Below are 20,863 nucleotides of genomic sequence, written 5' to 3'. Positions count from 1 at the left end.
ACAGTGACGGCTCGAGGGTTTTCCTTCATATAAAGCATCAACAACACCGTTGCTGCTTGAGGGATTCTGTTCCTTGGAGCCGGGAGGCTAGTGGTGGATGTGGGTTGTGCATGCCTCTGAGGTAGAGAGGTTGTTTGAGGTAATTGCCGGTGTGTGGGGAGGAAGAAAGAGGAGGAGGAGCGCCTTTGGGGAGGGGGTGTTGAGAAGGGCCGAGGATGGCAGTCCCGGTGCTGATGGACGGGGAGGGACGCCGTTAGAAAGCGATGTCCCTGCAAAGCCCGCAGCCTTCTGCGGCGGCGGCCACCTCGGATCTCCTCCTGCCCGCCGCGGTCGGCGACAAGCGTTCCTTGCTGAGTTGCAAAATGAATGAGGAGAGTTTGGATCCCCCGGAGGTGGAGGCGGTGGCGGGATCGGAGCAGGAAGAGGGGGTGGCGGCTGCGGAGGAGAAGGAGAAGGAGAAGGAGGAAGCGAAGGAAGAACGAAAGGAAGCGGGGAAAGAAAACGAGAAATTGCCGCCCCATCTGACTGAATCTAGGACAGCTTCTGGGGTATGTACCAGCGCCGGCTTCTTTCACTTGATGCTAGGAAGCTTTGCGCACGCAGATACCCGCTTTGCTGAGCTCATAAGGAGATGCTTGGATGGATAATTGCCTTTTTGATTTCTGTTTAAAAGCAGCTAGAAGCCAAATCTTTCATAATGGTAACTGAAAGCATTGTGGGCTTTTCTTACTCTGTGGTATAGTCTTGCACATAATATACATGTTGACTGGTTTCACTGAAGTAGCAGCACCCATCTGAAATAACTTGGGGATTCATTGATATAAACTATCAATAAGGATATAGCCATTTTTGGCAACACTCCTAAAACCATTAAACTGGTAAATGGAACAGATTGCTTGTTACTATCTTTTGAAGGGTTAAAGTCTAATAGGCTATCAATAGATTAAAAGCAACCATTTTTAGTTTTAAAATAAAGTTAAATTATCATTATAACAGTAATATATTAACAATTTTAACTTATAGTTTATATCTTTTTTGTGTTCATCTTAATGGACTCATGTCAAGGAAGTTTTCTTTAGGTTTTGGAAGAAAGGGGGTTGCAGAGACAACACCAGGAAAACTAGCTTGTAGTGGTGTAGATACTGGCCTTAATGGTCTTACAGGGATCCCCGTAACTTCAAATGCAAAGTGCACAATGATCCCCAGCACCTCTGCAGATAAACACACATGGTATAACCTGACCCACTGCATTTTCAATAGTTAGTTTCTGCATAAAGATTGCATGATATGCCTAATATAAGCCAGGAATGAAGGGATCAATTCATCATATTCGTCACTGGTTCCTCTTAATTTAATTTACTCTAATTAATTTCATGTCAATTCCCCTTTAACATTTTTTTTTTAAGAAGAAGGGGAAAGAGTTACATGGAGCAAGGAGGCCCTGCCTCCCGGAAATACTGCTGTTTCACCCGCCTGCCATCTAAAGTGATACAGTCCATAAAATTTTTAGCACTTCATTCAGCTAAATGTATAAACTGACCCATAGGATGCTGAATTCGGAGAGTGATTGGTTGTCTAGATTTCTGGGGATGAACAACATGGTCCATCACCAATGTTTGTACAAAATTTCTTCAGATGCAATGACATGCAGATGTAGAGCAAGTAAAACTCAGTAGCCCAGAAGAGAATTTGGTTGTAAGTGTTTAAACATCCATTCCTATATGGAATGAAAAAGCAGTTTTCTTTCTCCCTCTGAAGCCATCTCAAAGGAGGCGACAGCTGATAATCTGAGGTGAATCACGGACCTCAGAAAATGTTTATACATGGACAGTAGAGTCAAGGGCATTTAGTTGTGTTGGTTTTTGAAAGCCAACCAGGCATATTGGAACTTCTGAAAAATCTCATGTGCCCCTTTAAAAGGCATTTGGAGGTAGGCTAGTTCTGGTAGCTGAAGATCTGAGGTGCAATGATTCCAAAACGCATTGTGAAAGCAGTGTCAGGGCTCCATCACACCTGCTCCCTGCCTCGCTTCTCCGGCTGTGTTTTCCTTCCTCAAGTTACTTCCTCTTTCAAGAAGAGGAAGTACACAATGAGCACGAGGCCCATTGAGTCCACTATTCTAATGGCGCTGCTTCTCCTGTGCACAGCAGGAGAGAGCAGCAATTCCGAGTTTAAAAAAAACATCGGACTTAATGAGGGGTTTTTTTTTGTCATACAAGGAAGGCCAGAAGGGGTGGGAGGCATGCGGGAGGCCGACGACATCATGTGAAGGACCTGAGCAAACTCCGTGAGTGCCCAGTAACGAGCGTGCAATAAAATGCTCGTTGGATGGAGCTTTTAGTCTGTATGACTTCCTTCTGAGTAAATGGGCATAAACACCTGAGTAAAAGGTGGTTGTGGAGACAGCAAATATCTGCATTTCTTGCCTGTACCTCCTGACTTCCACTAGCCAGCACCCTCTTTCTTCTTCTTGCATAAGCTGCCCACTTACATCTGCAGCAACAAAGCTAGGAGGCTGGAGCAAGGCAGTGCTAGCTCCCACCCATTTCCCCTCCCATCTCGTTCATTCTGAGAGGAAAGGAACAGATCCGTTTTCAAAACAACAGCTGGCAGCCCAGGCTGTTGCCCAGTGATCTCTCAGCATTTTTCCTGTTTACAAGCTGTGGCTACGAGTACCCCCCCTATGCTCAGTCAAAGAGGGAACAAAATCCATGGTGTATAATTTGGGAACCCTCCTTCACTGGGGCGACAGGGTCCTGGACTTCTGCCTCAAGATCTGTTGCCTACAGCAGTACTTCTAGCTTGAGGAAGTAAAGGGTGGCCATGACCATTATTAGGGGAGCAAGGATTTTTTTTATACACACTGAGTATAAATATGCTGTGAATATAAATATGCTGTGACAGAAAGTTGGGAGCGCAAATGGGGTTGCTGGAAATATTTGGGGGGAGCACTGCCACTTGGAGATCCACAGTAGGAGGGAGATTGTATTTTGAACTAGTACTTAACATGTTGATAGGGCATAATATAAACATTTATGTATTTGTATTTAGAATGTATTATGTATTAATGCATATTATATTAAATTCCTCGCAGTTTAACATTAATTTCGCAGCTATAGTTTCTCCCACAGTTTAATAAGTGATTGGATACTATTTTTTGTAGAATGATAATTTTTCAAGTTCAGCAGATAAGCAAGGAATGAATTATTAGAACTGCCTACTTACAAGATAAATAACTCATCAACTTTCTAGTGATCCACAAATCCAAGTTAAATTAGGAGGGTGGATAAGTCTAGGATGTCCCTCAGCAAATTTCATTGTCCTGAGCCAAGATCTTCTATGCGTATTATCTTGATGTCACAAACACAGTGAATAAGGTGCCCCATTCTGGCAGGCCAAGTAAAACATTATCCTCTGGGTACTGAATGTAAAGCCTTGTGGGGGCGGGGATACATATACGCAAGTACACACAAACATCAGTGAGATGAGAAAAACACTGTTGCAGAACGTTGTTGTTTTACACCACTTGTTTGTGTTTAAAAGATTACCTGATCATGCTGCCACACTTGAATATTACAATGGGAGGAGCTCTCAGCATCTTTCTTTTTTTTACTGACTAAAACAAAACTTAAAAGTAGAAAAGGACATGATGCAGCATCATTCAGCAGCAATGTCATGGGCACTGCATCCTCATTCTATGCAGCGTTTATGATCACTATAGATGCACTTGACTCAAGCAAGACTGGGCAACTTATGGCCCTCCAAATGTTTTGGCCTATAGCTCCCAGCCTAAAACTCCCATCAGCATAGGGATCATGGGATTTGTGGGCCAAAACATAGGGAGTTATTCCCACTCTTGTGACTAATGTAACAGAATCTTATATTACCAGTGTAAAAATATTGTGGTTTATTGCTGAGAACATGCATCTTCCCTACATCAGATGCCCTAAACTGGGTGCAGAACCTTTTCATTCCCAATAACCACACTGGGTACCTGCCTTCACAGCACTATGCTAGCTCCACTCTGCCACCAAACCCCATGGTATCGCTGCTGCAGGGTGGCGATGAGTAATCTTCATTGAAGGAGGCAGCACGGGCTTTCTGGCGGCCATTCAGATTGCTAGGCCTGCCCCCTGTTCGTCTTCCAGCGACTAATCAGAGGTCATCTTCAACCTGAGAACACCCGTGGTGCAACGCCAGAGTGAGGTCAAATGGTAGAAGAGCCATAGTGAACTCACTCCGTCGGGAAAAGTCAGGGCAAGTCCCCAACGTTTCCAATGTGCAACTTCATGGGAACTTACCGCGGTGGTTGGGGAGGTGGCTGCTGCATCGTATAATTGATGCAGTGCCACCACACAGCCACCACAGGGCTTTAAAACCATATAGAAAGCCCCCAGGTGTCTACTGGGGTAGTGGGGTCACACATATGTATATGCACCCACATGTGCATACATTTGCATCCAACTGACTCACTCACACTGTGTTTGTCTTGTATACATTATGATATTAAGGGTGCAATCTTATGCATATTTAGACAGAAAAAAGTCCTATAACTTTTTGTTGTAGGGCTTTTGTCTGTCAAATATGCATAGGATTGTGCCCTAAAAAACCCTTCAGTTTAAGATCAGTATGGGGACTTGTGCTGCATTCCCTTCAGACTAATCTGTCAGGGGGCCCTAGCCTTCCTCTCTCTCACACACACACAAACTAGCTCCACTCACTTCTCCACTCACACACAGTAACTTCACCCTACTCACTCACAGTTTTAATCATTTCCTTCCTTTCATGGCCAAAATATAAAAATTGGGCTCAGGGAGGGAGAGAAAAATGTTTCTGGCCATAGGAGCTTTATTCTTAGAGCATCCTAGGAAGCAGGCAGGAGCCTTCAAGCATTTTTTCCTAGGATGCTCTAGCAATGTGGCTTGTATGGCAGGAACAATAGTGCCCATTTCTAATGTGTTTTTCTCCCCCCCCCCCCCCCCACACACATTTTTTCAGTGGTGGCCTATGCTGGGTGTTTCAGAGCCGCCGGACAAGCCTTGAGGGGCATCTGTTGCCTGGCCACACTTTTTGCGCCTCTGCCCTAAAAGGTGGAAACCTGTCTGGATCTTCGCTTCAATTGAGTGATGATATGCATTTGCCAAATGTAGCTGAGCACTGCAATGCTACTGGGGAAGATCCTCTTCCAAAGGTCTTCATGTGAGGAGGACTAAAAAGCTAACTTCCATGTAGCTTCTCTCCTACTTAAGGAAACTTTAGTTTGTCATCTGGAAGAAAAGCAGCAGAGGGTGAGGAGTCACTAATCAGTCTTTCAGCTAATACTGAGCTTCCTTTTTCTTCCTGGCCAAAAAGCAACAACAAACCCTAGACTTTGAAACCTTTACTGCTAAACATTTACAAAGTAAAGGTTTCAAATTATCGCTCATATTTGTGGGAGTGATTAGTCATAATAAAGTGAAAACTTTTGTTAAATTAGGTTGAAGTTAGCTATCTAACTCCTCTAAAAATCAACTGTACTGTCTCAAAGGGTCAGTCTCAAAGCCAAATACTTGGGACTGTTTCCAGTTGTATACAATGTAACATACAAGTTATATGTTAATGCAAAACAAAATACTGGGTGAGAAATAAGATAGGTTGCTATAAAACTTTGAGGGCCAAATTAGATAAGTCAGTGGGAGATTTCTGCTTCATTCTCCAGCACTGTATCCCAGTTAGCTTCTTTTTAATTACACATCTCCCACTGTCTCACAGCTTAAGATTTGTTGTAGTTGCATAAGGAAACAAAAGTAGTAGTATATATGTTGGGAAGAAATGTGAGTGTGTGTGTTTGTTTGTTTTAAGACCCAGGGAGAACGAACCTGTCGGGGGTGGGGGGAGGGATAGGACAGTTTGGTTTCCTGGCTTCGAGGTTGGAAACAGGGCTCTGACCTTGGAGCCAGGAAAACGTGCTCCCCGTCCCCTACCCTGCCCCCTTGCAGCTAGCACAGAGAGAACTACGCCAGCTACCTCTCTGTGCTTGGAAAATGGAGTGCAAAGATGGGGAAATGGGTGTCTTTCCAGGGACGAGGAGAGAAGGAGACCAGGTCAGTGACCATACAACATATCCTATGGCCACCCCAGCCTCTTCCCTCCCCCTTCAAGGCACTGCCACTAGATGGGCGAAATCACTCCTCTAGCAGCAAAGCAGGGCAGCTAGAGCACAGAGGTGACGACCACCTCCACTCTCCTCCTGCCCTGCACTGGATACTTGGCACCCTCCAAGTTTGGAAGCTATGCCGACTGACCGGACAGGATTGTCCGTGATTTAATTTTACAGTGCAGTCCTATACATGTCTACTAAGCATCATTAAATTCCGTGGAACTTATTCATAGGTACGTGTGTACCAGATTATACCCTTAAACACTTTAAAGCTGATTTGTGGATTTAAAATTGAAGTTAGTCTTGCTTATCTTTTTTGTAAATCTTCAGAAAGATAGCTGTAACATGACGAAAGCCAACATGTCTATTTTAGTAGAAGTGTAACAAACACTAGTCTATATTAAATTTATTTATCTAAATGGCTTGGATGGGGCTGGCAAAAAAGGAAATAGGAAAAATTGTGTTAAAATTATAACTATGTTACAGAAATGCTTCATTGTATCTAGTGAGAGGAACAGATGGAGATACGGGGACACAATGATATTTTAGTAACGAACGTCAAGGCTTATAAAACGTTTTAAAACAACAAGAAGAAAAATTACGTTGCACAGGACCTAATTTACCCTCAAAGGATTTTTTCTTTAATGTTCCAAAAAATATTTTTTTACCTTAAATTGTTTCATGTGCACAATATTATACAGCTCAAGTTGCAAATATTTTAATTGACAGGACTGCATATATTGTGATTCTGTGGGAGTACAGCAAAAGATATAAAGTGTAGTAGTGAACAAAAGATCAGTACCTGAAGACCTCGCCTTCATTATTATTATTTTTCTAAAAACATGTAAGCCCTTAAACCTACGTGGGCAATTCCTATTCAAGTCTTAGGTGTAATAGAGATGACTGATTGAGACTTGCAATTGTTTGGGGGTTGGAATTTGCTCATTCCATGACTAGCAAAATCAAAATAAATTATGCAAACTAAGAAATTGTTTGCATAATGCAATTTGCATAATGTATAAAGTTTCCAGAATTCAAATGTTCATAATTTAGACCGCTGAGTGGATTGTTAACTTTTTATATATATTGAATGCATGTGGCTTTAGACTAGCTTTAAGAGTATGTGTAAAGAACTTCCGCTTTACTTGATCTTTGCAAGTACTTCTTTGCCAGAAGAAAATAACATGAAGGAATACAAACTTAAAGTTTTCTTGTTTATAATCCCTGTGGCTGGACCTATGCTCCACTTTCTTCAACCTCATCTTAAAAATGTATTATTTAGAGCAGGAATAGGAAATGCTGGACTGTAGATGTTGGATTACAACTCCCATGATCCCACACCATTCACTCTGCTGGCTATGGCTGATGGGAGTTGCAGTCCAACAATATCTGGAGGATCACATTTTTCCTATCCCCGCTTTAGACGTTTGGACCAGTCCTCCTCAACCTCTTGCCATCCAGGTGTTTCAGACTACAATGTCCATCATTCCTGATTTTGCCATGCTAGCTGAAGCTGATGGAAGTTACAATCCAAAACGTCTGGAGGATACAAGGTTAGGAAGGCTGGTTCAGACATTCTCCAGCTGCATTGGAGTTGCTTACCTGTGAGCAGTTCCTTCACAGGCTTAAATGATCCAGCTGATTAGGCAGGACTCAGTTGTGTGGATTTTTTTCCATGGAGTTGGCACTGCACCAGGAGAAATGGGTGCTGATTCCATGAAAAAGATCTATCTAATCAGACCCTGCCCATGTGTTTTGGTCATTTAAATTCTCTGCCAGCTGTACTGAAGTTGCTATTGCTCCCACATGGTTGGGAGAATATCTAAAGGGCACTTTCAAGCAATGGCTTTGAAGGGGGATATATCTGCCTGCGGTATCCACAATAGTGCACATGTGCTGGTGCTCCCATCTTCCACTGGCCCCTGCCTGCCTATTCTGATCTCTGATGCAGCAACTTCAGCTCCAGTTCAGTCCAGTTGTTTGCATAACCTAAGTAACTCTTATTCTTCAAAATGTAGTGTGCATTCTATAGGTATCCCACCCAGCCACCCACACTTCAGCTAGCACAGAGGTATCAAATTGGCAGTGACTTAAACTTTTTGAAGAAACAGACTCACATCTTTAGCATGTGGAACAGGAATCTGTTTTTGTACTATAGTAGTCCTTTTGCCATTATGACAATTCATCCTACAAGATTCTCTGAGTGTCTCTTAATTTGTAATGAAACCAAATTCGTGGGTGTAATTTCTGAGAAGCAAAGCAGATCAGTTTTATTTGTTGCTCTATTTTTAATGGCGGGTGACATTGTTGCATACTTTGTACAAGTATTTTTTGCAAGGAGTATTTTTTCTATTGTTAAACAGCCACCTAGAGTATATTACATCTCTGTTCCATCATACATCATCACTGTGCTAATTGTCTGCCCTAATTCTTAAGCACTATTTTCATACAGCAAATGTCATGGTAATATTCTATCTAAAATCCTTGCTGACAAGAGGCAAAGGAGTTGAAGAATATTCCCTGCACACCATAGGAGAGATTATAGTCCCTAACCTCTTTCTTCTTGGGAGCTAAGGAAAAATGGACGTTATTTGCTGTTTCTTTAGATACTGATTTAATATTGTTGTATGGCAAAATATTCAATTGATAATTTGTTGAACTCTATGATACTTTTATTTTAACTATATGATATTTTTATTTATTTTGTATTACTTTTATTTTAAGAATGTTCACGTTACAGTGGGTCTGTTTGCACAACAAGACAGCCCACAGTGGATGAGGCTGCAGGGTGTGTGCGGGATGTGACCACCATTTTGAATATGCACCCCCTGCTCAGGGGCTGTTGTGTCTTGCGAACCTATTGAGTGTGGTCTGTTTTAGGTATATGTGTTAAGTATATGAAAGAAATACTTGCTTAGTCATTAAAATTGTGTGTGTATGGCTATCTCAGGGTTAAACAGAGAAAGTCTATCTGTGGGCAATTACCTTGAGATAGAGGCTGTTCTGGGAACCTTGCCAAGATTCTAAGTTAGCCTCATCACAGCTGTATGTAATGTAGATAAGAATTGTGTAGATCTGTATATAGTTTCTCACTTGTGTAAAATGGAACTGATCACTGCTTACTGATCACTGCTCTCTGATCATTGCTCTCTGTGTATGCCTCAGTGTGCTGATCTGAACTGATCTGAATTGAACTGCACAGAAGCCTGAAGGGAATAAACCAGCTCTGCTGTGTAAGACCTGTGTGATGTGTGTTTGTTTCTGAGCACAAACAGAGTTCCAGAGAGAGAAAAGTTCTGGCACAATAACCCAACAAAGGTTATGGGCCCAGCCTAGACCAGCCTACGCCAGCCTAACCCAGGCAGAAGAACCAGAACTTGGTGGGAACGGTGCAGTATCAGAACCAGAACCAGGAGTCTGCTAAAACAGAAAACTGTTGATGGAGGAAGACATCAAGCTAAAGCCAGTGCTGCAAAGTGAGGAAAAATCTCAGTCGGCTGACTCTGAGGAGGACTCTGAGCAGGAGGACGGTGAGATACAAATTCCTAAAGCAGAGGAAATGGCAGGAGCTAATATGTCTGGTTTGCATCAATTGTTAGAAAAGCTGAATGACTCTAACTATGCATTATGGTCTTACAAAATGCAAATGTATCTGATTCAGGCTGAACTGTGGTATGTAGTCACAGAGGATCCACCAGATAGAGCAGATCCACAGAATGCTAAATGGTTTAAGGACGATGCAAAAGCAATGGCAGTTATTGCATTAGCTGTGGAAGACTCTCAAATTTCCTTCATTCAGTTTTTGAATACATCAAAAGAGTGCTGGAATGCGCTACAAGCTGTATATCAAAGAGAAACAGCGGGCAGTAAAATAATTCTAACCCGGAAGCTGTATGGAATGAAGCTGAAACCAGGGGAGTCTATGTCAAACCATTTGAAAAGCATGAGAGAAATCTTCAATCAACTCAGGGCACGAGGGATGGAGTTTACAACTATACACCAAGTCTATGTGATTTTGTCAAGTCTTGATTCATCGTACGACGCGGTTGTCACCATGATGGAAAGTCAAGAGGAGAAAAATTTAACCCTCGAGTATGTAGCTGGAAAACTACTGGAAACCTATGAAAGAAGACAAGCTTCAAAACAACAGAGCTTTAAACATCCTGTGGCTGAATTTCAACAAAGCCATAAATCTTCTGACGTGGTGGCTGCATTAAAGGCAAGGAAATTGTTTAACTGTGGTTCCACAGGACACTTAAGGCGGGATTGCAACAACAAGAAGAAAAAGCAGTCAACAGCAAAGTGGAGAGAAGAAAACAACATGAATGAAGCTGAATCAAAAAAGAAGTGTCTTCTAGCAAGAGTCAAAGAGACAATAAATCCTTGGTTTTTGGATTCTGGGGCTTCAATAAGTATGGCAAAAGACAAACTTTCATTTGTAACCTTGGAAACTTCTACTTCAAAGCAAAAGTGTGTTACCCTTGCAAATGGAACAAAAATCCAGATTTGTGGTGTGGGTAATGTATATTTTGATTGTCTGGGAGTTGAACTACAAAGTGTTTTATATGTACCAGAATTAGAAACAAACCTTCTAAGTGTGTTTCAGTTAACAGAAATGGGGTATGAGGTTTGTTTTACTGAAGAAAATTGTACTATAAAACAGGGAAACAAGGTGTGTGTGCAGGGAATAATGAAAGAATCTTTGTATGTGATTAATACTTGTACAAAAAATGAAGTTGTAGCCAGCAAAGTCACAACAAAAACAATAGCCAATTGCAAACCACACCAAGAGTGTATCCATTTAACTCATAAAAGGTTTGGTCATGCTAACTATAAAACAATTTCTAAGATTCCAGAATTGTGTGAAGGGGTGAAAATCAAACCATGTTCTAACTATGTAGAATGTAATGTATGCAGTGAAACCAAGTGTCATAAGTCAAACATTCCAAAACATAGTGAGAGAACAACAAAAAGAATTTTTGAATTAATTCATGCAGATCTTGCAGGTCCTTTTGAGACAAGTCAAGGAGGAAACAGATTTTTCTTGTCTATTGTTGATGATTACAGTAGATTTGGATTTGTGTATGTGTTAAAACAGAAGAGTGAAACTTTTGGAAAGTTCAAAGCCTTTGTTAAGTGGAGTAAAAATAGATTTAAAGAACCTATAGCTAATCTAAGAATGGACCGGGGAGGTGAATTTCTTAGCAACCAATTTAAAAAATTCCTCAGTGATGAGGGTATACAACATGACCTTACTGCTCCATATTCACCATTTCAAAATGGAGTTGCAGAAAGGAAAAACAGAACCTTGCAGAACATGTTAAGAGCTCTATTGAAAGAGTCAGGATTGTCTAATCTGTTCTGGGCAGAAGCTTTGTCCACCTCAAATTATTTGTTAAACAGGCTTTACCACTCTGTACATGAAAAAACTCCATATGAAATGTTTTACAAAAGAAAACCTAGAGTGTCACATATAAGGGTTTTTGGAAGTAAATGTTTTGCTCATGTTCAGAAAGAAAACAGACCAGGAAAGCTAGCTCAAAGAGGTTTGGAATGTAAACTGTTGGGATATGATACACAAACAAAAGGCTATCGTTTGTGGTCTCCATATCACAAAAGTGTAATTGTGAGCAGAGATGTCGTTTTTCATGAACAAATGCAGGAAACAAAACAGTATGTAAGTTTGCCTGTAGAACAGAAAGCTGTAGAAACAGAAGAAATTCCTGAACAATCTCAGCAAGAGAGGGAGGGGGAAGAAACTGTAGAGGAGGAAACTATGCCTGTAACTATGCCAAGACGATCAGAAAGGGAACGCAAAACTCCAATTCGTTACTCAGATGAATACCAAAGCAAACAGGTTTCTCATAGAGCTTTACTAATAGCCTATGAACCTACTTCATTTGAGGAAATTCAGGAAATGGAACCTACAGAAGCTCAGGGCTGGCATGAAGCAATGTCAGAGGAAATCAGAGCAATGGAAAAAAATGAAACGTGGGAGCTAGTACCTTTACCTGAAGGTCGTAAAGCCATTACCTGTAAATGGGTATTCAAAGTAAAACAAAATGAGAAAGGACAGGTGGAACGTTCAATGGTAAAACACAAAGAGATGTTTTAAAGCTGGGTCTCAGATTGTAACACAATTTAAACAACATGCGCAAGAGGAGGACTGTTAAGTATATGAAAGAAATACTTGCTTAGTCATTAAAATTGTGTGTGTATGGCTATCTCAGGGTTAAACAGAGAAAGTCTATCTGTGGGCAATTACCTTGAGATAGAGGCTGTTCTGGGAACCTTGCCAAGATTCTAAGTTAGCCTCATCACAGCTGTATGTAATGTAGATAAGAATTGTGTAGATCTGTATATAGTTTCTCACTTGTGTAAAATGGAACTGATCACTGCTTACTGATCACTGCTCTCTGATCACTGCTCTCTGTGTATGCCTCAGTGTGCTGATCTGAACTGATCTGAATTGAACTGCACAGAAGCCTGAAGGGAATAAACCAGCTCTGCTGTGTAAGACCTGTGTGATGTGTGTTTGTTTCTGAGCACAAACAGAGTTCCAGAGAGAGAAAAGTTCTGGCACAATAACCCAACAATATGCAGGGGTTGTTTAACTTTCGAACAACTTACAGCCACCTGGTTTGCATGATATGACAACTCCCGAGCAGTGCCCACAGGTGCTGTGGCTTAAAGGCCTTCAAGTGGCTGCTGGACAAGCATCTGTCAGGGATGCTTTAGGGTGGATTCCTGCATTGAGCAAGGGGTTGGACTCGATGGCCTTGTAGGCCCCTTCCAACTCTGCTATTCTATGATTCTATGATTCTATGAAATAGTGAGCCACAGTGGGCTAACCAAACCCAGTCAATTTTAGGCCACAGCTAGACCTAAGGTTTATCCTGGGATCATCCAGGGTTCGCCCCTGCCTGAGCACTGGATCCCCTGTGTGTTACCTAGACGAACAAGTTTGACCCCTGGATGATCCAGGAATAAACCTTAGGTCTAGCTATGGCCTTAGAGGGCAAACACCAGAAGAAATGTTCCTGGGAAACATAGCTTCATGCCCTTTCTGGGTAAAATACACCAAGAGTAAAGACTTTGTTAACAAAGCATCCAAGTACAAAGAGCAGGTTGTGGCTTAGTATTCTTGTGCAGGTATGATTGACTTGGGGTAGTTCTAATGGGCTCAGCCTTTGGTTGTAATCCTTGACAAGGGAAGTTCTGCTTTTTAGATCCAGGGATTCTTCTATAGATGGCAATGTGTTTGGAGCAGATCCATTGAAATCAATGGGATAAACTAGTTATGACTAACTGAAGTCCCATTTATTTCAGTGGGTCTAATCTAAGCATGTTTCAATCTGGATCCAATCTATAAATTTCTCCAGCTTCGAAATAGTTTTATTTGTTTCCTCCTGCTTGAGATCTTTCTGAAGATTTTAACACCTACCTACAAAGAAACACTTTATTTGCTGAGCTCTTATTTGCACATTCCTCTTAGATACATGTAACTTTCTCTAGATTGTACTCAAATGTTTATTTAAAGTATATGAACTTAAATAAAATATGACAGATGAATCATATTTTGAAAGACAGTTACATGATCATAAAAATGTTAACGGGTGCCTTAGGAGCCATGGTTAACCACAATTCATTGACATATGGTTAAATATTTAAATAAGTCTCTGTCTTCCATAATGTTTGAAGTATTCTTGTGTTTAATTGAAGTAAATGGAATTTTAATGTTTAGTGCTTTGCTTAAATCCCACTGATATCAAGACACTTCGGGCTCAATCCTATGGGTTGCGTCCTTGTGATATGGAAGCCTCCAAACTTGGGCAAGGTCCTCGAGCAGGTGGTTGCGAGCCAGCTCCAGGCACTTTTGGATAAGACCAATTATCTGGATCCATTTCAGTTGGGTTTCAGGCTTGGTTTTGGTACAGAAACAGCCTTGGTCCCCCTGTATGATGACCTAAGTTGGGAGAAAGACAGTCTTATCCCCCATGCTGTTCAACAACTACGTGAAACCGTTGAGTGTGGCAATCCAGAGTTTTGGACTGCATTGTCTTCAGTATGCTGATGACGTGCAGCTCTATTTCTCCTTTTCATCTTCATCAAGTGAGGGTGTGGACGTGCAGAACAATGGACTGCGACAATGGACTGGATGAGGGCTAATAAACTGAAACTCAATCCAGACAAGACTGAGGTGCTGTTAGTGGGTGGTTCTGCTGACCAGATGGAGGGTGTTCAACTTGTTCTGGATGGGGTTGCACTCCCCCTGAAGGAGCAGATTCATAGCTTGGGGGTTCTCCAAGAACCATCTCTGTCACTTGACTTGAGGCTCACGGAGTGCCTTCTACCAGCTTTGATTGGTGGTCCAGCTTCGCCCCTATCTGAACAGGGATAACCTGGCTTCAGTTGTCTACACTCTGGTAACCTCCAAGTTAGATTACTGCAATGCACTCTACATGGGGCTACCTTTGAAGATGGTTCGGAAGCTGCAGCTTGTGCAAAATGCAGCTGCCAGATTGATAACAGGGAGTAGAAGGTTTGAGCATATAAGACCCACTCTGAAACACTTGCATTGGCTGCCGGTATGTTTCCTAGCCCAATTCAAGGTGCTAGTTTTAACCTATAAAGCCTTACACAGCTTGGGACCACAATACCTGACAGAACGCCTTTCCCGATATGAACCTACCCGAACGCTACGTTCAATCTCTAAGGTCCTCCTCCGGGTGCCTACTCCGAGGGAAGCTTGGAGGATGGAAACGAGAGAGGGCCTTCTCTGTGGTGGCCCCCCCAACTGTGGAACAATCTCCCTGACGAGGCCCACCTGGCATCAACATTGTTATCTTTTCGGCACCAGGTCAAGACTTTTCTCTTCTCCCAAGCATTTAGCAATATGAAATGAGCCTGGGTCTGATTTTTTAGGCTCATAGTTTTTAATGTTGTTAGAGTGGTTTTAATAGTATGTGGTTTTGTGGTTTTTAATTTTTGTATTGTTTTTAAGTGTCTAAATATTATGTAAACCACCCAGAGAGCTTCAGCTGTGGGGCGGTATACAAATACAACAACAACAACAACAACAACAACAATAATAATAATAATGTATCCAGTGCCAGTGCCCTGCTGAGTTGCTGCCAGCAGGGTGGGAAGAGTGATGGAGGCAATTTTTACCTCTCTGTCTTTTTCCCCCTCTCTTGTTGGGCCTCTGAGCTCATTTAAAGAGAATGCACTGTCAGAGGTGGGAGTGAAGCTGGTGAGATGTGGGATTCCTCATATCCTGTCCTCTCCTCTCCCCTCAGCCCCTTCCAGAATGTCCTCTGGGGCCAATTTTGCAACCTCAGAAAGCAGCCAGCACGGTTCTCTCCAAGACAGCTGAGAAGGCATCAGATACCATCTGAGGTTGTAGCAGTGTCTATGGCCTCAGAGGGGGGACGCCAAAGAGTCTCTGGGATGCTGTCCCGTGACCATAGGATTGCTCTCCTTAGCACAGAGTACTTTCTCTGAATTGTACTCCTGACTGTTTTGTTTTCAAACCTGGAAAAAAATTACCATCATGTTCATTCAGAACTTCCTTTTCCTTTGCAATGATGCTACTCTTTAGCAAAAGAACTAGGGGCTTTGTAGTATTAAGTTACAGTATTTCTATTGTTGTAATGTGGCTGGTGAGATCACATTACGCCAGTCCTTTTACAACTTCATTGGCTGCCAGTCCAGGTCCAGATCCGATTCAAAGTCTGGTATTGACATTTAAAGCCCTAAACGGTTTGGGGCCAGGTTATTTGAAGGAACGCCTTCTCCCATATGTACCTGTCCGGACCTTAAGATCATCTACAGGGGCCCTTCTCCGTGAGCCCCTGCCAAAGGAAGTGAGGCAGGTGGCTACTAGGAGGAGGGCCTTCTCCGCTGTGGCACCCCGGTTGTGGAATGAGCTCCCCAGAGAGGTCCGCCTGGCACCTACACTGTACTCTTTTCGTCGCCAGCTGAAGACCTTTTTATTTTCCCAGTATTTTAACACTTAATTTTAACTTAAATTTAAATTTTACTGTTCTAACTCTGTATTTTAATCTTATATCAATTTTGCTGCGTGGTTTTATCCTGGTTGTGCTTTTTATGCTGTATTTTGTATTTATGTTTTTAACCTATTGGTTGTTTTGTTATGGCTTTAATTTTTGTGAACCGCCCAGAGAGCTTCGGCTATTGGGCGGTATAATAATGTAATAAATAAATAAATAAATAAATTGTTCTCATTGTAGGGTTTGGAGAGAGGACCCAAAAGTGATATTTCCCCCTTCAGCAGTTTCATTTCAAATATCAGCCAGAAGAAAGAACATCCTGGAAGTGGAAGTTCACCTACACAATTTGTTATTGCAGATATAAAAAATGGTAAGAGAACAAAAGGCTCCATTATTTGGACACTTCTAACTGCAGGAGGTACTTGGTGCACTATTGTTAGTGGTTGTTTTTTTTTCCTTTTTATTTGTGTTGTGACAGTGTTTGAGGTATTGCTTGTAGAATTGTCTTTGTGTAAAGTGCTCTATAGTCATATTAAATGTCACTGCACAGCAATAACTAACATTCTAAAAATGCAAATTATAACAGATAAGTCAGTAAAAAAAGTTACAGCATAAAGTAACTATAATGAGCTTTAGCATAGATTGTGTGCAATTTGTGCATGTAGTGAGCTAATTAGTGCCAACAATCATAGCCTACCACCTGCTTAGTTCTGTTCTCAAATGGTAGATTTTTTTCTATAGAAGAAGCAGGATCTCATAAAGGACTTGACATAGTTTACATGTTTTGAAAGGGTGCTTTTTTATTATGTGTTTGAGAATAGTTGGAGTTGAGTCAGCCATCACAGGAGATCAGAACATTAAATTAAATAGTTAAGAACTTTATTTAAATTTATTAATATTTCTGTAGGTCATTCAATGTACAAAGTGCATTCTAATTCTTACCCTCACAAAAAGAACCTATAAGGCTGCTGGCTATTGTACATACAGGAACTGTAGCTGCAAGATAAAAGTTAATTCATGGTTGCATTTGGGTTTAAACTTTACTCTCCCACGTCATCCAAGTTTAAACTGTATCTGCTATATCATGCTGTGCCTATTCCCTAGAACACACTAGGCTAATAATAAGCTATGCCAAAAAGCAAAATTCAGCAAAGAAGAAAGTAGATGTCATGCATTCCCTGCGGTCAGGCAAATACCCTGATCCAATAGATATGAGTAGCTTCAACAGTACAGAGAGCAGTTTGGAGCAGCATAGCCTTGGGAGCATATTGAGCTCAGCATGTTTGGCATGTGCACTCTGTTAAGCAGCCTGTTGGGAGTCTTGTTATAAAATGTTATTTCCAAATGCTAGGTGCAGAAAGTTATGTCAGTGTAACTGGCTCTGTGGTGAACCAAATGTCTTTTAGATGCAGCATTGATGAGTTGTTTCCATCTTCCCACCCACACTGTGACATCTTTTTCATCAATTCCTTGCTGTGCAACATCATACACAGTATTACTATAATACCTCCTTCAAATGGTTATGGTTACTGGCATACCACCTGACCAACTGTAGTTAGTCTTATCTATGGTTTAGAAAAACAAGTCAGAATAATAAACCATGGTGTGAGGTTGGTTTATTTGTCTAAATGATAATTAAAACTAACCACTGTTTGTCCAGGTTTGGACAAAACAACTAACTGGCTGTCCTGGAAAATAATTTTGTTCTTTTGGTGCTAAACTTGAATTACATTAATAGAGAGTTCTTTAAACTGTTTATTTAAAAAACCAACCCAGCAATAACTCTAGAACTTATGCATATGGGCCTAATCTACACGAAGCAGGATATTGCACTATGAAAGCAAAATGAAAGTGGTATATAAAAGGCAGGAGCCACACCAAGCACGATATAGCAGTATGAAAGAGGTATATGGTATGTGTCAATGGGCCCCAACAGTTGTCAGTACACTTCAGTACTGCTATAAAGCAGTAGCGTGGCTCCTGCCTTTTAAATACCATGTTCATACCACTTTCATTGTGCAATATCCTGCTTCGTGTAGATTAGGCCATAGGCTCAGGTCAGCTGTAACAGGAAACTAAGGGCCTTGCTAGACAAGGCCTTAGCGCGCTGTGAGGCCCGGTTTCCCTGCTGTGCGTCCAGATGACGCACAGAGGAATCCGGGGTCAGGCCGCGCTGAAGCCTCCCCTAACGCGCCATAAGCGAAGTCGCTAATGGCGCACCTTTGGGCTGCGGAACGTCTAGCAAGGTCCGTGGCTTTTTGCGGCTACTCGCTCGCGAGTAGCCGGGAAAAGCCATGGACTGGGCACAGCGTTCATACGAGCACTGTGCCCATCGGGCCGGGGGGATCCTGGGGGGGGGAGATAGGGGGAAGGCCGGACCGGGAGGAGAGGGGGATGGCGGAGGGCGACACGGGATGGGGAGGGATGGCGGAGGGCGACACAGGAGACGGGGAGTGATAGCAGAGGACGACACAGGAGACGGGGAGAGATGGCGGAGGGCGACACAGGGGATGGGGACGGGGAGGGAGGGAGGGGAAAGAGGGGGCAGGGGGCAGGGGGCTTAATTAAAAAAGGGTGGGGGGCTTAATTAAAAAAAACCCCACCTACCTTCTCCGGAGTCTTCAGGGCGCACGTGGCCCCTTTAACAAAAAAAAAAATTATAATAATGGCCGACGCTGCAGGGCTTCTGCAGTCCCTGCACGTCGTGCGTCTAGGAGGCAGGGTGGCGCACGCTAAAGTTAGCGCGCCGTTGCCTCGCCTCCCTGTCGGCTTATCCGGCTGGGTCTAGCAAGGCCCTAAGTTTGAGCCATGACGCATCTTAGGTTGGCATGGTCCCCATCTCCATCGTTCAAGCCAGCAGTACTACAGAAGCTTTCACTTCTGATTTTAAGTAAACCGCACTTCCTTATAGTGTCGGAACTCAAAAAGTCGAGGTTTGTTTAAACTATAATTAGTGAAAACAAGCCATGATCAAAGCATTGTTTTAGATCCTGCCTTGTTCTGAAACAATAAAGAAACAAAGCTTCCTGAGTTTGGATGGCAGAAGAAATTGGGATTAGTTTAAAACTGGAAGCTGATGCATCTTATCTCCTTTTTCTGATTCACAAAAGAGGGGAAGGGAGAAGTATGCCAGACCAAGGCTCTCTACAGTACATTCATATATGCCTGAATTGCGTGTTTACTGATATTAGTTTACCAGTTTTAAATAACTGACCGAGTAATTAAGTGCTAAATCATATCCCCTCCATGCTTAAGAAATTGGCATACAGTAAATATTCCTCAGAGATTTTTAAAGTACATTTCTATAGGTTCATATGTATATGTTCACATTTAATGGTGGCATTCCTGCAGTGACTTTTTACACTGAAATGTTGTTTGCATGAATAGGTTATTATGCGGATATGATAACATGATAAATGGCACTCATTGTAACCGACACTCAAAGGTTGAGTGTGGGTTGTTGTTGAACCGTGGCTTGTTGAAATATGAGTTATCGTGAACTCATAGTGAAAAACCCACTGTTCACAACCCAACAACAAACAATGGGTTCTTTTCATGAGTTGTTTGTGGTTAACAAACTATAGTTTGTTAGTGTAGCTGGGTTCAGACAACACAATAACCCACATTTCAACAGCAACCCATACTCAACCCTTGAGTGTGGGTTATCGTGATGTCTGAAGCCAGGTATTGGCTTGAATCCATAGAAATGCTGGCAGAAGGGGTCTGGTGGAAGTTGACTTTCCCACACCATCTTTCTCCCAGCAGCCCTGAAAATATTCTCTGAAGGATCAAGGCCCCTCCAGATTGTGGTAGCTCTAGTGTGTGGGGCTGAGTGGGAAAGGGAGATCACCAAAAATTCGGTACTCTTCCAAGGACTGCCAAGGGAAGAAGGAGACAGAAAAGTCAACTCCACCAATCCCCTTCTGCCAGTGCTTCTCTGGATCCAAGCCACAAAGTTATAATTTTGATATATGCTTTATAGCTTGTACAGATTTACAGTCATGAGTTTTTATTAATCCTAGCCATGTTTACTTGGGAATGCCTTATTTATTTCAATGGTATTTACTTTTGAGTATGCATGTTTAAGTAGTCACACTTTCAAGATTCACTGTTCACTTGAAGGCAATATAGGGTTATTTATTTTTGTAGTTACAATTTGTGATTTGTTAAAATTTACTTTTGAATCAGCAAAAGAGCTCCCATCCCTGGGCCATGATGTTAGGCAAAAACAGCGCACCTCTATTGATATACTTCCACCAGAAATGAAAGTTTCCATTCCTCCAGAACCTTCTCTTCCCATCCAAACAAAAACTGTGAAAGATTTCCGGTAAGCAACATTATTGTTTTGTGAATGTATACTACTAACTTACATTTATTGATGTGTGTTTTTAAAATGTAACTAATAACTCTTACTTGCTGCTTGACTAGGACTTTAGGATTATAGTAAGGGTAGCAAGATATCAAAGCAGGATAAGAATATTCTTTTTTGCTCAGATTAAGCTCCCTTGCTTAGATAAGACTTGAAGAGATTACAAAGGCAATTATGAATATGAACAATGGAAAATCCCCAGGTCCAGATGGGTTCTCAACTGAGTGGTATAAAACCTTTTCTACCTTCAAAACTTTATCAACTTTACAAATATATATTTGAAGCGGGTTCGCTTTCTTTATCAATAAATGATGCTTATATTACAGTCATCCCTAAACCTGG

General features: G+C 41.9%; 1 protein-coding gene across 1 annotated transcript in view; it reads left to right on the top strand.

Moving 5' to 3' along the window:
- The first annotated feature begins 263 nt into the window (after positions 1 to 263).
- Positions 264 to 20,863, top strand: part of HECTD2 (HECT domain E3 ubiquitin protein ligase 2) — a 56,552-nt gene continuing 35,952 nt past the window's right edge. The window contains exons 1-3 of the mRNA XM_063133279.1: positions 264 to 548; positions 16,393 to 16,522; positions 20,341 to 20,479. Coding sequence (XP_062989349.1) covers positions 264 to 548; positions 16,393 to 16,522; positions 20,341 to 20,479 — 554 coding nt within the window. The remainder of the gene's footprint in view (positions 549 to 16,392; positions 16,523 to 20,340; positions 20,480 to 20,863) is intronic.

The sequence above is a fragment of the Elgaria multicarinata genome, chromosome 8 (genome assembly GCF_023053635.1).
Source record: "Elgaria multicarinata webbii isolate HBS135686 ecotype San Diego chromosome 8, rElgMul1.1.pri, whole genome shotgun sequence".
Classification (NCBI taxonomy): Eukaryota; Metazoa; Chordata; class Lepidosauria; order Squamata; family Anguidae; genus Elgaria; species Elgaria multicarinata.
The sequence above is the reverse complement of the archived record's forward strand: the minus strand, read 5'-3'. Positions and strand labels throughout refer to the sequence as shown.